This window comes from Conger conger, chromosome 17, assembly GCF_963514075.1.
Source record: "Conger conger chromosome 17, fConCon1.1, whole genome shotgun sequence".
Lineage (NCBI taxonomy): Eukaryota > Metazoa > Chordata > Actinopteri > Anguilliformes > Congridae > Conger > Conger conger.
Genome location: NC_083776.1, coordinates 30616353 through 30634572, shown reverse-complemented (window position 1 = coordinate 30634572; position 18220 = coordinate 30616353). Strand labels below are relative to the sequence as shown.

Genomic DNA, 18220 nt, shown 5'->3' with positions numbered 1-18220 from the left:
AAGGAGTCTTTCTGCATTCGGGCCACAGCGCAGTTTGCCACCACAGGACAGCTGCAAGTCTGTCGCGACTCAAAACGAATATGAATTTCAGAGCCGGCGAGTGTAAACAGATTTATTGACTGAGGGGGCCTTTCCGCCATTTCCAATTGAACGTCTGCAGAATGATATTTCCATACTTACACAAAACATGTGGATTAGATTTTTTTTTTTTTTTTTTGTGTGTTTGCTTGTTTTTCTAATTCTTCGATCCCTGGAGTTGATGAAGCCATGGGAGCACTTCTTCAACTGAGAGTCCTTTGATTTCTAGCCCAGCCAGAGAGACGACATTGGCAAACACACTTATATTCTGGACTGTATTTATTAATGAATGGCCTAATAACTGCCATAAAAATTAATATTCTGCATATCGCAAAAGGCTAATATCACTGCATTCACATATTGCAAGAACCTTTTCTGTAAAAAAAATAAATAAAAAAATTAAAAAAATTTAAAAAATAAACTTTCACAGCCTCAAATAATCCATATTTCAGACAATTTGTTTCCCAAGGACCCATAGGAACTTTTTCAAAGAATTCAGAAGCATCTAAAATAAAATCTTAAAGAAATAGGCCTATCACTTAAAAAAAAAAGATAAACATTTTTTTAAATGGGTTATATGCAGCTTGGCATCTTGCTAGTAATGTAGGTTGATCTGGGGAAACATATGGAAGAGAACAGTGACAGATGTAATTTTGTGATGATGGATCCTTTTAAGCCTCGCCAAGTACTGGAGAGGAAGCCTTGGGTGAACAGAAAGTTTGGCGCCTGAGTCACTACGAGCAGTCAGCCCACATACTTTATCACTCCAGAACCAGCAAGCTGCTTCCTCTCTCTTCCCCAGCTAGGTCTCCCGCTAAATAACAGCCCGTGTAGTAATAATATAATCAGTAACGTGCGCAGCTATTTCCAGAGGGGCATTTTTCAGGGCGTCAAATGATATGAGGGTTGCAAAACCTCCCCCTCATACCCCCCCCCCCCCCCCCCCCCCCCAACCACCCCTCCCCCCCCACAACCTGTCTTCAAAGACCTGCTGACCCCACCACCCACAGCAGAGCCAATTCCAGTGAAGGGTACACAGGACTTCTCCACAGCCTAAGGCCAGCAATCGACATTTACCTCTATGATTGCCTTTTCATCACATCAAGTGTCAAAGACAATTTTCACTGTCACAGAGGCAGCTGTAAGGGTGTTTATGGGGGGGAGAGGGGGAGGGGGAGGGAGAGAGGGAGAGAGAGAGAGACGGCAAGCGAGAAAGCGAGAAAGAGAAAAATGATAATGCCGCTCTGAAATTTCTCATCTGTAGGCTTTCACTTCCAAGCAATGCCCAGCGGGTCTGTGGGAGACGGAGTTCCAGTTTTTATTGGCCCCTGGGGAAATTATGGGTTTTATATTCCGTCCCGAATTTCTGTGGGACAGAACACATCTGCTGTGAATTTTGACAAGAAGATAAAAAAGTGCAGGTAAAAAGGATGAGTGGAAGCGCCGCGGCACTTAGCGGGCTGACATACGGCCGCGCCGGCCCCGCGCGCCTCACACATTTTACTCCCGCCATTAGAAACCCCACAAACTTTACCGCCCACGTATATTCCCATCATTAGTTTCTACCGTCACGCGAGGTGACCACCATAACCGTGCGCAATAATACAAACTCAGAGCCCCGCATTAACCGCGTCCTATATCCCGGATTATCCACGCGTACCATTCGGATTTATAAATGCATGCAGTTGTTCCTGCAACAGCGCACGCGAGCTGAAACGCGTTACACGTAACGGGGCGCTGCTGAGAGTTGAGCATTCAGCGTTTTGTCCCATAATCCATCTGAGCGCTGACGGAACGGACCTCCTGGCGGTCCGCGCCGATGGGGGAGCACCGGGACCGTGGCGGTGGAAATGGGGTTTCCCACGCCGCCACGCACACCCGACCTCTCGGAGGGAGGCGTGCTGCGTCAGCGGCTGCACTTCTGGCCCCATCGGTCGCACGCGGCCTGGCCCAATTAGGCCAGAAGTGGTCGGGTAATGGCCTCGGTATCTCAGCCAAATGAACTGCCCGCGACCCGGCGCTCAGCGCGGGACATAAAAACCAATGGAAGCGCACGCAAGTGTGTCCGCCGGGTCAAGACCGCCGCAGCGCAAGTCACGGGAGGCTGACCGCACAGAGGGCTGTATCATCTCATATTGTCTGTCACCCAGGATGAGTCATCAGGGAGTTGGATTGCTCCCTGGTTTCCTCCTTTCTGACAACTCCCTCCGGTTTCATGAATCATGATGCAACTCAACAGCATTTAATTTGTGGACACATCCGCGGTACTCAATAAAGCAGACATGGTTTAGCAGAACGGTCCTTCTAAATTGTCTTGCTTTCTTTATGAGGCGTATGACGGGGCAGTCATTCAGAGAGGATATACGCAACCTGGTCATAGCACCATAAGGTTATGAGCAGCCTGGTCAGACTCATAGCACCACAAGGTTAAAGGCAGCCTGGTCAGACTCATAGCACCACAAGGTTAAAGGCAGCCTGGTCAGACTCATAGCACCACAAGGTTATGAGCAGCCTGGTCAGACTCACTGCACCACAAGGTTAAAGGCAGCCTGGTCAGACTCATAGCACCACAAGGTTAAAGGCAGCCTGGTCAGACTCATAGCACCATACGGACCCTGCTCAGACTGGTCATATTATTGTAAGGCGAGGAGCGTGGCTACCAGTGCAGTTCCCGGAGATGTCAGCCTGACAATGTCAGACCCACACCACCGCAGCCTGAACTGATAATAACCAATCAATCCCTGTAGCCAGCGTGCCAGAGACTGCATTACTGTGCGCTCCACAATGAAGGGCAGAGTGTGCAGGAGACTTCTGCCTCCCCGTCACTTGGCATTAGGCTTTAAGGATGACAAATTTATAATTCACTCAAACGCGTATTTGCCCGATTTGAAGCGGAACGACGTGAATCCAGCCGTAGTGATGGACAATCAGAAAGCCTGACCACTTCCATCAATTACGTGCTGGACAAGCTTTAACATTTTACTGGCTGCCTCCTGATTTTAATGATGGAAAAAACATAACCCACTTAATTCAGGTTTTAAACAGAACACAGGCCACAGATGATGCAAATGCAAAATGGCAGAGGGGTGTAACATGCTCACTGCAGTCAAGAGCGCTCGTGCCTACACGCCCCACATGTGAGGGAGCGTTTCAGTCCCGTACATTGGACACGGCTATCGTCAAGGAAACCAGACCATTCCCTCGGTTTCTGGAGCAACCGGCTTCCCGCCACCAATTCCTCTTCCTCTCTCCCGTGGGCCCGCCGTAGTTGTCTGGGGGCCCAGATACACACATCTTTATAACATAGTGAAGAACGCACCATACGGCAAAGAGGAGGTGGTAAGGTGTGGGAGGGTGCCAAGGTGTGCATTCCAATAGCAATTAGACCGCAACGTGTTGGAGCGGTTTAGCCGTTCCGTGTTTCTTTCACCATTCTGGTGCCATGCTCTGTCATGCTCATACACACTGAACCTGAGAACTACCGCTAAAGTGACAACGGCTGCAAATGAAGAGAAATGCATCCCACAATTCATGCACAAATGGTGCGAACATGCTTTCCGAGAGCATATTAACGCCTTTTCTATTCGCTGACGGCCAGAATGAACAGCGATTATTACGTGGCCCAAACACTGCTCACGAGAAGCTTGCCACTTAAACCAGGGACAGAGGTGGGAGTGGGAGGAGGAGAGACAGCAGAGCCTCTCTCTAACCAGCCTGTACCTCATAATGGCTTCTTAAAAAATCATTAATAAAACCCCCAGGTACAGATAGCATAATCTTCTTCTTTTAAAGGAGTTAAACACTCAGACTCCCAGTCTCTGCTCAGAGACATATCTGCTGCTGCTCTCAAGGAGGCAGTGAAAAGGTCTTTTTCCAGAAAATTCCACCTTGTTGATGAACTCGGCGTGACATTAATCAGCTACGGAGCTACCGCATTACATTTTTTTTATACAACAAATCGGATGGTTCAGATATTTTTTTTCAAGTGAGAATGAAAAAGTTAAAACTATAAGCCAAGTTTCCATCAAAACGCCCTTTTATCCCTGAACCATCAATATAATAATGAAGATGGTAATTAAAGTCTGAATATGTTAAATCGTGGAGAAGATGAAACATTTTTTGTCCCATGACACCCAAGTAATACAACATACTGGCCTTTTTCTAATGCTTCCAGTCTCTAAAGCTTTAACAGGGTGAGGATGTACCTCTGAAATATCTCATCCTTTACAGGGATGTAAAGAAACGTGTTCCATTCAGGGCCAGAGAGTGTGGCTTCCAACAGCTAATGGTGAACGCTGAAGCCACCGCACTGAACAGCCAGTTGAAATTCAGTGTCACCATGTACACTGCATGTTGCACTTAAGTATGTGGGAAAATAATGAGGGACTGATCTAGTGCCTTACCAGTATGATTCTTGCAATGGCAGGTGGGGTGCTGTTACTGCACCACTAGTGAAAGTACATATGCAGAACTACCAGTGATCCAGCTGTATATATGTACTTGTTGAAAAATGACAAAGCAAACCACCTTAGTTGATCTGTACAAATCAGTCTGCTAAATGCCTACTCTGTGTTATACAATTTCTACTCTCAGGATGACCGTGACGGCTTTGAGGAAAACTGTGCTATATTCTTTTACATAACGGTGATGGAGTGTCTGCTTCTTAAAGGACAAACGACAAAGATGTTGACCCACAGGGCTGCACCGGCAGGCAGCATGCTGACGCGGTGAATTGCGATACCTGGGGAAATGTGTGTAAAACAGTTTTGTGGCTGTGTTTTGAGGAGCGTGCGCGCTCTGTTTGTGGGGTGAGATTCCCCATGTGCCGCCGCCTGGCAGCATCATGAACATTTTCACATTGTAAACATTCAGTCCTGGCTGCGTTCTTACATCAGTGTCCTCAAATTTGGCTATGCACCAAAGGGAAATGAAGAGGCCCAGACTGCATTTACAACACCGTAATGCTCTCTCTCCTCCCGAAGAAACATTGTCCAATATGTGATGCAATGAAGCAGATCATTTAAAGTTAGATACTTTACCCGATATTCTACTGAAGGATCCAGAGGCATTTTTTAAGAGAAAAAAGCCAAGCTCGATGAACTTGCTCAGTTGCTTTATCTAGTTAGCTTTGAGATACACACTTCAGTATTACTAGGCTATCCAGCCCCTCTTTGCCTGTCACTTACTGCAGTCCACAGTATCCAACACTGCATCGAGGTCTGACCTGGACAACTCCAAAGTGACAGCCCTATTACATGACCTGGTAACACTATGTGATACGACATAGCTATCAAACAGTGTGTTTTCTAAACAACTTTACATCAGGCTATATTAATTCCAGTAATCAGTAATCTTCAGACTGTATTTAGCAACGCTGAGAGAGAGAAAGATTACATCCATTTTAGTATTTGCTCTGTCTGGGTCATTCATCTAGAAGGACGTAAACTTACAATCCGACAATTAGCTGCATTCACAGCAATCCACTTCAGTCCACAACATGCAGTTCCGCCCTAGGACAAAGGTCACAGCGAGAAGTTTCATCGTCTAAAACTCCTCCTTGTAACACCAGCCAAGAGCCGAAGCCTTGCTCATTACCATCGTCATCACCGGCTTACCGACTCAGCAAGCGTCCCTGGTACTCACACACGAGGAAAGTAAAAACAGTGGAAGAACAAGCGACACAACCGAAGGACGAATGAAGGATAGCAGGGAAAAACAAGAGTGGCAGTTAAGAGCTGGCCGTTCTCATATGGGGGGGGGGGGGGGGCTATATTCCCATAGCCCCTGGCCGCCCTCAGCGTGAGCTACATTTAAAAACATGAAACTATTAAATTAAAGTAGTCACTGGAGCAAAATGTTTCATTATTTTAAAATTATTTATGACTACCCCCCTCCTGCAGTCTGGTGTCATGTTTGTGATACGAGCGCAGGAACAGCAGCGGGCTAATTGTGAGGAGAAGGATAAGGCGTCAGACAATTAAAAAAGGTGAGGGAGAGGAAACCGCGGGCACCTCCTGTACCGCTAATAAATATTAATGAGGCCCAGCGTGCAATTGGCTTCCGCCGGGCGCGAGGGAAACAGTGCGGGTGGGGGAATTGGGATTACATCATCCATAGAGGTCAGGGGCCTTGTGGCGGAGAAGTGCTGAGTGAGGCTGACGTGGTCGCTGGACGGTGAATCTGGGTGGAGGAGGGCGGGGGTGGGAGTCTGAGAACCTGTGTGTGTGTGTGTGTGTGTGTGTGTGTGTGTGTGTGTGTGTGTGTGTGTGTGTGTGTGTGTGTGTTGCATGGTATCATTTCTCCAATACCCCTTCATACCCATTACCGGTATTGGTGATAAACCACAGGTCATCCAGGCCATGCATGCAGGTGGTTGGCACACATTGCAGTCTGAAGACACATCTGGACTTAGTCCTACACTACTCCTCTGCAGGGTTACTCAGCTGCATCACTTCTAATCTGGATCTTCTAGCCCTCTCATGGAGCACTTGCATCTTCCTCTAGCACTTTCACGATGCACCCGTTTCTGCATGCTGATGCTGTAGGTCTTATATCCCGTGTGATCACGCCTCACTTCCAGTACATGCCCATGGCAGAGCTTTATGGACTCAGCCGATACTTGTGAACTAGACAGGATGTTCTTGGCTATGGATAATCGTACCATATCTGACCTGTGCTCTGTAGTTGTAGCAGTGACCTTCGGCATGATGTACTTATTTTATTGCACATCACTGCCAAATAAAATATATTGTAAGACAGTGAGTTATTTTCTGAATAACCTAAAATGTTACTTCTGAAAATAATTCTAAATATTTTGATTAAAATAGCTGAACCTGAAATAGACTGTGTGGACAGTACATTACCTTTCATAGAATCTAATGGTGAAACACTGACATGTTTCTTTTTTATTTTACTTTTAAAGTCCTGTTTCAGCATTCTGTCAATCTGTTTTTTTTTTCAAATGTGGAAAACTGGTGCTGAACATAAAAAAAAAAAGTGAATGATACTTTTTCCCATTCTGTGTAGGGTAGGATCAGGGACAGCAGGTCACCAGGAGTAACTGGTCAGTGAGACACACAGCAGGCCTATGTGAAGGTGTGGAGTGTTACTCTTACCTGACAGGGTTGCTGGTCACTGAGACACACAGCAGGTCTATGTGAAGGTGTGGAGTGTATTACTGTATAGCTCTTACCTGACAGGGTTGCTGGTCACTGAGACACACAGTGGGTCTATGTGAAGGTGTGGAGTGTTACTCTTACCTGACAGGGTTGCTGGTCACTGAGACACACAGCGGGTCTATGTGAAGGTGTGGAGTGTATTACTGTATAGCTCTTACCTGACAGGGTTGCTGGTCACTGAGACACACAGTGGGTCTATGTGAAGGTGTGGAGTGTTACTCTTACCTGACAGGGTTGCTGGTCAGGGAAACCCTCAGTGAGTCCAGGTAGGCCACCAGCCTCTCATCCACAATCCCAGACCTCAGCTCCCCCAGGAACTCCTGAGGGTGCACCTGGTGACTGCTCCTCAGACCTCCCTGAGACAGAGGGAGACAAGGAAAGAAGGAGAGTGAGCAAATAAGAGAGAGAAGAGAGCAAATGACAGAGAGCGAACGACAGAGATAGAGAGAAAGGGAGGAAGAAAGAGCGAGAGAAGGAGAGAGAGCGAGAGCAAGCAGAGGGAGAGGGAGGGAGAGGGAGAACAAGAGCAGAAAGAGAAAGCAAGCAGAGATAGAGAGAAAGGGAGGAAGAAAGAGCGAGAGAAGGAGAGAGAGCGAGAGCAAGCAGAGGGAGAGGGAGGGAGAGAGAGAGCAAGAGCAGAAAGAGAAAGCAAGCAGAGAGGGAGAGGGAAAGAGAGGGAGGGAGAGGGAGAGCGAGAGCAGAGAGCAGAGAGGGAGGGAGGGAGAGAGGGAGCGAGAGCAGAGAGGGAGAGACTGCCTGATGAGGAGCCCCTGGACTGAGTGCGCAGTAATTACACCTACAGTGAGGAGGAAGCAGAGCGCTGTGTAATTACAGAGCCGCAGCAGGACAGCCGAGGCCAGGAGAGCCCGCCACCGCGCTCCTCCTCCCTTTCTATTGGACGTCAGCGGAGACGCGGGGCTGAGAGCAGAGCCGGACCCCGCGCGCCAGGTCAGCGCCAAAGTGCCGTTTTGGCTGATTGCGCTGGGAGAACGCACCGCCACCAGGCTTAAGAGAACACGCGCGCGGCGTGTCACTAATTGTCTCCGAGCTCGCCCTCTGCATTAAAGGAAAAGGCAAGTTCCCGGCCCGCTGGGGTTCGACGTTAGTCGGGCTGCAGTGGGAGAGGGAGAGGAGGGCGAGTTCTGTGCTCCAGTAATCCTCCGCTAACCCCCGAATCCTTCCCACACGCCAATCAAACGAGCAGGTGCTGTAAGTGCGGTAACTCAGGTCCAGTGTGAACGCTGAGTGGGTCTGACAGCTCTAAGAAAAGGCACAATAACAACTTCTTATTTCAACTGCAACCGTACAGATAGGCCAACCGAGATGTGCATGAAGACTATAAACATACACGAGTGTAAAGGCGTTCAGAGGGGTAGAAGATGGCGGACAACAGCAATGCTAACACCGTCCACACAGGCGTTATCAGTGCTGTTAGCTAGCTTGGAAATAAAAAGCGCACAACGACCATCAAACTTGAGCAGTCTGGAAAGGAAGCCGGCGGTGGAGTCGTCCTTGTCCTGGAAACGCGTCTTCTTCACAATGTTTCAGCCGTCTGACTCGCAGAGCGTCTCAGGGGCGGCGTGAATCAGCCAGCGCCGGTCGCACTGGACCCCGGACCGGACCGCACCGCGCGGTTCAGAACCCCGCTCATTTCACCAACCGCCAGCGGAGGGACTGCGTTTTTCAAACGGACGGATACGAGGTGGACTGAAGCCGGACCCCGCGCGGCAACCCCGGTGAGAGCGAGGGGAACGAGGAGAGGGGCCCCGCGGCGGCAGGAGATGACGTGCCCCAACAAAGGGAGGAATGTAAAGGGGATGAATAACCCTCAGTAATCCCTGCAGTGAAAGACAGGGCCCGCTCTGAGCTGTAAGGCTTAGCCCCTCGTGAAGCTGCGAGAACTGTACCAGATGACAGCCGGTCTCAAGGCCTGCCTCTACGCGCCGATACGGGAGGTGACGCAGGACAGCAACTGCCATGAAGATCCAGACCAATACAACCGCCACCAAATCCTGGCCAACCGGGAAAGAGCCTGCTGTCAGCGAAGCGGAGGTATTAGTATTAATAAACTTCGTTAATTGAGAGTGAGGTTGACGGGGTGACGATCGGGGACAGTGACACGGCAGTTATATGGAAAGCAGGTTAAACTCCAGCCAGGAGCTGCAGCAAGTCAGTCAGTTCCGCTGGTGCGGTGTGTTTCAGCAATGAAGCGCTTAATTTGAGTCAGCGATTGGGAAGAGTCCCCACACCTGCTTTTCCGAGGCCTGCAATCACAGCTGAATGAAAGGAAATCACAATATACCTGCAGACTGCAGCCGTCCAGGCCTGGAGTGAGATCCCCCAGGTAAATAATGAAAGCACTACCCAGGGCCTTTAGATGCAGGGAAAAACTGATTATAATGTCCAAAAAAATGTGCACAGCGGACATTTTCAGCATTTTGATTTGTTGTGAAAAGCCTGTCCACACAAATTACCCATTTTACACAGTTACTGAACACGGGTACACACACACGCACGGGTAAACACATGAGCTCACGGACACACAAACGCAGACCAGCGCACACACACACGCAGACACACAGACACACACACACACACCCACAACACAGAGACAGGCAGACAGACACATACACACACACACAGACAGCTCTGGAATGCCTGGTGGAAGCAGACACCGTTTGTGAGGAGCACTTTAATCTGCGGAGGCGACGGGACGCATTCTCATTTTGGGGTTTTATTGCGGTGCAGCGGCAGCCGTTTGAGCGAGCAACCTGCCCCCTGTCCCTCCTCCCCGTGTGCCGCCCGCAGCCCAAACAAACCTGCCGCCAGGGCAAGCCACAGGGCCCAGGCTGGGGACACTAGCCACAGGGCCCAGGCTGGGGACACTAGCCACAGGGCCCAGGCTGGGGACACTAGCCACAGAGCCCAGGCTGGGGACACGAGCCACAGGGCCCAGGCTGGGGACACGAGCCACAGGGCCCAGGCTGGGGACACGAGCCACAGGGCCCAGGCTGGGGACACGAGCCACAGGGCCCAGGCTGGGGACACGAGCCACAGGGCCCAGGCTGGGGACACGAGCCACAGGGCCCAGGCTGGGGACACGAGCCACAGGGCCCAGGCTGGGGACACGAGCCACAGGGCCCAGGCTGGGGACACGAGCCACAGGGCCCAGGCTGGGGACACTAGCCACAGGGCCCAGGCTGGGGACACTAGCCACAGGGCCCAGGCTGGGGACACTAGCCACAGGGCCCAGGCTGGGGACACTAGCCACAGGGCCCAGGCTGGGGACACTAGGCACAGGGCCCAGGCTGGGGACACTAGGCACAGGGCCCAGGCTGGGGACGCTGTCCAAAGTGGGTGGGGCTGGGTGGAGCAGAACTGCTGGAGCGGGGCGGGGCGGGGCGGGGTGGAGCAGAACTCGGGGGAGGGCAGTGGCTCCGGGGGGAGGGAGTGGGTGTGGATGTAAGTGCAGCAGCGTGAAAAAGCCCCACAGTCACAGCAGCCTATGATTTGAGTGCCTCTCTGATTACCGATGACAGTTGTAAATCAGGCCAGACGTGCAGTAGTTAAAGACTTTCTGGCTTGCCGTGTAAGTGTTTCATAAATATATTTTAACAACATCTTTGCTTTTATGACAAGTAGGGTTTTTTTTTTCCCTCCGAGTCATAAATATAACTCCCATCAGCCCAGCCACCGTAAACCCAAGAAGGCTCACCCATACAGCCAATCATCAGCATGCAGGACCTTGACAGAGCAGCCGGTAAACCAATCAGCCTTTGATTCCGCCTCACATGAAAAGAAGAGTCCGGGATGTGCATTATCACCAAAGGAAGTGTGAATGCTGCCGGATATAGCTTTTTAAAATTCTGCCTCTTTTATACCCTGTTCCCTATACCCCGCATCGGAAATGTGAATATCGCTCACAGGGCATAGACGTTTAAGCCATTCCAAGCCTCATTTGAAACGCTTTAGCGCGAGGATTGGAGAGTCATTATCTCAGAACGAAAACACACAGAAAGCACACTTGTTTGCACAGCATCTTGGCTCAGCAAAGGCTGAATTCTTCAGCACTGATCCAGAGTTTACTCGCCTAACCTATGCTACATCCAAAGCAATGCCCTCAAGCCCTCTTGCGACTTGCATTCTCAGCCTCCAACCTACAATGCTGGCTTCCTGGAGCACTGTAAAGTGCAGTGCAGGCTGTGACAACGCCACGTTAGATGTTGGCTCCTTTATTTGTTACTTTTAAAAATGTTAAAATGGAAGCTGGTGATATGAGAATGAGGGGTTTTGGTTGCTCCAGGAATGTACAGCCAAACATGCGTCATGATGGGATGGAGAGTAACCCAAAGGAGACGCTGGCTGTAGCTCCACCCACAATGACACCTCCCTCTCCGTGACGTGCGTGGTTAACTCCTCACACTGTGGAGCTGCAGCTGCTGACGTTCAGGAGGAGGTTTCTCCTCTGTGCTGCCGGCACAGATGGCATCTCTTGTTCTTAGTGTTTTGTGTCTTCTTTTTTTGCATGTTGAGTTTCAAATATAATTTCCGCACAAAGACGCCCTAGAGCCCTCTTGCGACTTAAAGAACCGGTGCGTTCTCAGCCTCCCACCTGCATCAAACTGGCGCTTCACCTCGTCAGTGTGTTAAGAGTCGGTTGAGACACTGGTGACTTAGCATCTGCTCAGCCAATTGGCACATTCACATATGCACTTTTGCAAGTCGCTCTGGGAAAGAGTATCTGCCAAATGTCTGAACATTAAATATATATGATGTACGCACACGCATACGCACGCACACACACACACACACACACACACACACACACGCACACGCACACGCACACGCACACGCACACTGGGGCCAGCAGTACTGGAGGTTTCCTCAGATGAAGAGCGCACTGCAATCATAAAGAAATGGCACAGCCAGTGTGCACTTCACAAAGATTTCTCCTCGTTAGGCACTGTAATTTTATCACTGGGGCTATATCATCTATATTTCCCAACAGGGGAACACGTATTTGGCCCCTGAGCTGGTCGCCCATCTACATATAATCAATATCGCTCAGTCATCATTTTTCTTTTTTATTTCTTTCCGCAGCCACTCAAAAAGAGAGAAGATCCACAACTGCTTTTTCCCCCCCCTCCATCATAAGCTAGTGAACAGATGGGGCAGCCCAGATTCTTTCTCTGTTGAAAAAAAAAAAAAAAAAAAGATTATACAGGTGGGCTGTCATAAAAAAGGCTGAGAAAGTCCTATTGAGAGGGTTTTCTATGGTCAGTAGCACTTGAGAGATACAAAGGGCTCAAATGACTGCAACATGCTCACTCAAAGTTGAAACGCATTGCACAGTGAACAAATTTAGTGAAATATCCTGCACAACCTGACATTTACCTGAACTGAACCGCTTCAACATTTAAGGATGATACAATAAAGTAAAGCCTGACATTTTGATTAATGCGTTTATTTTCACAGCATTCAGCATGAAGAATTAAAGACTACAGGACTACTGTAATTACGGTACTAATTACAGCTGGAAACAAGTTGATCTTGTATCCACAGTAAATTAAATATATATAATTAGATTTTCACACAAATGATTCTATACTTAAAAATCTAACAACTTTTGTCTCCCATAATGCAATGCCGCCACATCTAAACGTTTCACAGACAGTTTCTCCTGGTGCTTTGCATCTGTCACTGAAATTGTTAAGAGCTGTGACGACAGGCTGCTGTCCGGTAAGCCAGGAGAGAAAGAGCGGGGGAGAGAAAAGGAAGGGAGGGAGAAGGAGGTGGAGGAGGGGAGAGAGGAGGGGGAAGAGAGAGAGAGGGAAGAAGGGAAGAGATAAGGGGAGAGAAAAGGAGGGGAGAGAAAAGGAGGGGAGGAAGAGGGGAGAGAGAAGAGGGGGAAGCGAGAGAGAGGGAAGAAGGGAAAACAGAAGGAGGGAGACAGAAAGAGAGGGGAGGAGTGAAGGAGAGGGGGAGAGAAAAAGAGAGTGGAGGGGGAGAGAAAGCGCAGGGGAGTGAAAAGGAGGGAGAGGGGTGGGAGAGCGAGGGAAGAAGAGAAGAGAGGGAGGGAGACAGAGAAAGACAGGGGAGGAAGCCCATTTCATCTGTTGTTTTGTCCCGCACGCCGACGCACGCAGACGCACACAGACTCCATTGTGAAACCCCCCGGTGCACGATATCAGAAACACAAAGCAGCGGCTCCCCGGTTCCGGGTTTACTCATCCCACCAGGCACAGCCACAGGGCCCTGCCGTAATGCGGAATGCAAATGAGCGCCAGCTCTCGGGCCTCCCGTTCAGCCCAGACGTAATTAAGAGGCGGGCTGCGATGGCCCGACCACCAGAGACCGGCTCCTACGGAGCGCGCCGCCGGGGTCCTGGGAGTGCGCTTATCGTTAGCACGTAGGCACGCAGGGGCCTTCATCTGCCATCACACCATTATTCTGTCATCTATATTCAATTAAAGGCCGCCCGCGTTTCCGAGAGGGTCCGGGACGGCCCTGTTCATTCTACACGCTGGAAGGCTTTGTTTTTTCCCGTGGCGCGTCAGGATTATCGTCCGGAGGTGTAGACTGACGTGTGTGACAAACGGAAAGCTTGCTTCTTCCCCAGCGGAAGGTGAAGAGTCCATGCCGTTTACCCATTTTCATGCCAAAAGCCAATTACGCAAATATAACCACATGGAAGTAGGATCAGCATTATGAAAACTAAAAATATTATTCAGAGCACAAAAATGCCTTTCATACTGGCTTCCTGCAGCATTAAAGCATGTACAAGTACGCAAAGTACAATGCAGGCTGTGACAATACCACACGTTACATGATGGCCCCTTTATTTGTTACTTTTTAAAATGTTAAAATGCACTTTAGTGAGCAAGGAGAATGAGAGGATTGGTTGGAGCTCCAGGAATGTACAGCCAAACGTGCGTCATGATGGAGAGTGACCCAAAGGAGACGCTGGCTGCAGCTCCACCCACAATGACACCTCCCTCTCCGTGACGTGCGTGGTTAACTCCTCACACTGTGGAGCTGCAGCTGTTGACGTTCAGGAGGAGGTTTCTCCTCGCATGTGTTGCTGGCACAGATGGCATCTCTTGTTCTTAGTGTTTTGTGTCTTCTTTTTTTGCCTGTTGAGTTTCAAATATAATTTCCAAACAAAGACGCGAGTTTGATGCAAAGCAAACGCTTCAAATTTCCGCGCACGCCAGAAAATCTAATCAGCATTTAATTCGATGGGCAATTCTGTCAAAGCATTTTGCTTCTCCAGCAGAGGAAATCAGACAGTGAATTTTGTGAATCTTATGCAAAGGGAAACATATTGCGCCAGCTGTTCCATTTTTCTTCTTAGCTGCTGTGTATGTCTACACCATCTTACAGTGCAAGAAAATATTATTGTGATCTGACGTACAAACCCACAGAATGGAAATCATTTCTACGAAGAAAAGCAGTGTCAAGGACAGCTTAGCTGGACAAATAAATGACACAAAGCAACCTAGAGGATGATCCAATCAAAACATCAAGAGCAGATCACGGTTCTCACAGGTGAATGTCACCCTGGCGTCCGAATCTTACATCACTGGCAAGGCTGTGACATCGCCATGGAAACAAATGAGCGAGGCCAAACGTCGCGGGGGAACTCTCCTCGGATCCAGCAGCCGCTTAAGCATGACCGCTAAGCTAATACGCGAGCAAAACGCAGTCTTCCGTCGGTGGAAACATCATAAACGCCGGCCTCCTTAAAAAAAGGTGCGAGCCGTGAGTCAGAGGGAGGCACGCGACGCCTTGCCGTTCTGTCACACGGTGGAAGCAGCAGCCAGGTTTAGAAAGTGCTCGCGCTCCAGAAGGTTCTGTGCTTCAGACGGGACGTTAAACCGGCTGTGGTCGTGAAGGCCAGCGACATTTACACCACCTGGTTAAAGCGACCCGATTCAGTTTTTGCTCACACGTGGCACAGATTAAATACGCATAATGAAGATGTCCGTTATAATGCAGTACTGTAGGTGGGTTCCGTCAGATAGATCCCTATGGGATTAACCGGAATGACTGATACCTGATTGGGTAGACTGCAAGGTTTGTTTGTTTCTGCAAAACATAATATTGCAGACCGCAGTGCAGCTTTGTCTTTTTTCTCCGCAACAGACCACTAAAATACTCTTCTGAAAAAAACCGGGGCGAGAAATATGCAATGCAGTAATAAGCAATGCAGGTGAGTCTTGATTCCCATTTGATGCCTAGGTTGAACATTTGATCCGAGTTCTGTTTGTCAGGCGAGCGGTGCTGACATGTGAAAATGACTGGAGAGAGACAGCCAGCACTCGCAAACGGTCTTCCTACCCAGGAAAAATAATGAAATAAACAACCGCTGAAAAAGTGCTGAACGCAACATCACTTGATTTAAGAACAAATCTGTTCTCACAAGTGGTTCTTGCATGAGGCCTATTGTGATTTGATCATTCAATATATGATATTAGTCTACTTTTTCATTTGATTCTAGTGTAACATGTGTAAGTGTAAACCGCGTTAACGCAGGTATCGGATATGGGTCAATTTCAAGGGTAGATATATAACCAGGCCGTCAAAACAAAAATCGAATATATGCAAGAAAACGGAACTGGGCATCAAGACCTGCAGTGTAAACGCAGTCTAAAGGTCCCGGGGCACTTTCTGAATGAGTGGGGCCTGGGGTGACAACCCTGGAGTCCCCGTCAAATTCTCACACAAACGTTCCTTCTATAGCCGATCCTCTAGCCGCCCCTCTGCATCTGATTGGACATACTCTCGCCCATTCTGATCCCCCCGCTCATCAGCGCAAGAGAGAGTCATCTGCCGGGTTAAATAAAGGCGAAATGAATACATAATTCATGGTAAGCGCAGTAGCAGGCTGCTGGCTTTATGAAACACGACAGTGCTCTGGTGTGCAGATGGACGCAGGGCCTGAGGAGCGGTGGTTGTGTGAGCTGAGGCCCTCAAGCCAAGCTGCAGGGGCGTACACCCAGGGGTTCATTCCCTTTCTATCCCCATTCAAAAACCCACACTATCTCCATCCATCCAAAACTACAGGCCTTTTCTCACTTCATTAACCCACTTTCAATCAACTTCCTGAATTGGCCATTTGAAATGGAGCGGACCCTCCTGCCCAGGGCTTGCATTAATGCACTAGAAATTTCAAAATTGTGAGGATTATGCGAAGCTAACCTGTGCTTTACTTTTTTTACATATCCTTGGGAGGTATCGGAGGACCTCATCCAGCACAATGAGCATGATGAGATTAATATTTCACACGACAGGGTTTGGGGTAGAGAAAGGGGACCTTTTCTCTTTTTTTTTGTCTAGGAAAAATTTACACCACTGCCTTGTAACAGTGGCATGGGAAGGCAAACCCAGAGTTGTTCAGATGTTGATTACACTGGACTTGCAGTGATTAGAACTTAGCAGGTGTCTTTGTGAGTGGCATGTTGGGAGTTGCAGTCATATCGCACACTGCCCCTGCCTGTCAACACCTGCCAGAGAGGCGCTCCGTTGTGAGGCACGAGCACAGGCCCCGGGAATCCCCCAAAATCACAGCGCGTGGAGGAGGTGGCAACCCGAAACAGTGGCGGCGTGGTCACGCCTCCTCCGGCGATGAGGAGCGTCTGACTACGGCGTGCGGGCGGGGGGGCTGTCAGAGCCGCACGCTCCTCTGATCCCGCCGCGCGCCTCCCTGCCCAATTAATCTCATCCCGCACGCCGCCACCAGCCTGGAGCTGAGGAGCTAATGCAGCGCTGATTCTGCACCGCTCCGAGGCGGTCGCCTCCACCCCGCGCCGCCGCCTGATTGGTGCAGGAGGTAGAGCGGGCGGAAGAGCCTCGGCTGCCACTGCCTGAGTGGCCCCTGACTGCTGCCAGCTGCCGTCGCTGAGACACCTCCCTCTGTCTCTGTCTCTGTCTCTGTCTCTGTCTCTCTCTCTCTAGACAGGCACGATGTCCCCTGAAGCTGGCCCTGGGGCTGACGCTGGTGGAACTGGTCACCCGCTCACCGAGCAGCGCGTCGCAAGAGCGCACACGCTACAAAAACCACGAAAACCGTTTCAAAAAAACATATAAACAGAATATACAAAAATATCACTTTAATTCAACAGCAGATACTGAAACAATTTACATGAAACCCTCCCTTCACACGGTTGGGCTAAAGCGTTAGGTTAAAACACGGCAATATTCTGCGATAACGGCACTGCCGGTCCTGGCGAGGGACTGAAAATGCGCAGCGGCAGCCAGCCATGCGGGGCTCAGGTAGGTCCAGAAGGAAGCGTCTGGTGTGCCCCGCTGCCTCCACTCCTGGAAGAGGCTCATTGTCATGCAAGCGTCAGCTGAATAACACACATTCCATTAGACCGCCTGCACTGTAATTATGAGATAAAGAATTCTTTTGCAGAAGTGCTGAACGGCAGAATCAAAAGGTAGACTTCAACCACCGCACCACACACCACCCCCACCCCCCCCCGCCAAGCCCCGCTTGATTTCAGCAATTGGTTTGCAAACATTGGCTTTCGCCAATAGCGACTAACAATTGGGAGTTGATTGTGCCGAGCCTATCATGGTTCTGTGCATCTGCCTGAATCGGAGGCCTTCAACTCAAAAAGAGAGAGAGGGGAGGGCAGCAACAAAAGAAAGGGAGGGAAAAAAAACTGCAATTTCTAAAAGCAGATATGGCAGTAAATTGAACGTGCATAAAGTCAAGTTTTATGATTTCCGCCCAAACGGGTCTGGCCTACGAAATGAACCTGCCGCTCCGGGGCCACCACAGCTGCGTTTTAGCAGGGAGCTGATAATGTGCAGAACTCAAACGCCCGGCCCAGACGGAGGAGGGGGGGTCTGAAAGAACAGCTCTTCCGTTCTCATAATTGCACGCCACGCTCCGTAATCAACTGCCCCCGACAAAAGCCTTGTTAAATCCTCACTGTATCGTTAATCGCAGTAAG

The 18220-nt window shown here is 49.7% G+C and overlaps 1 protein-coding gene across 3 annotated transcripts in view; it reads right to left on the bottom strand.

Moving 5' to 3' along the window:
- The window catches only part of LOC133116456 (protein diaphanous homolog 3-like), a 354934-nt gene that overhangs the window by 262366 nt on the left and 74348 nt on the right, over positions 1-18220 (bottom strand). For 2 of the 3 annotated variants that reach the window (XM_061226003.1, XM_061226004.1), the window contains exon 4: positions 7482-7612. In XM_061226003.1, coding sequence (XP_061081987.1) covers positions 7482-7612 — 131 coding nt within the window. Of the gene's footprint in view, positions 1-7193; positions 7206-7481; positions 7613-18220 lie in introns of those variants that run through there. The other variant, XM_061226005.1, reaches the window with a different exon arrangement.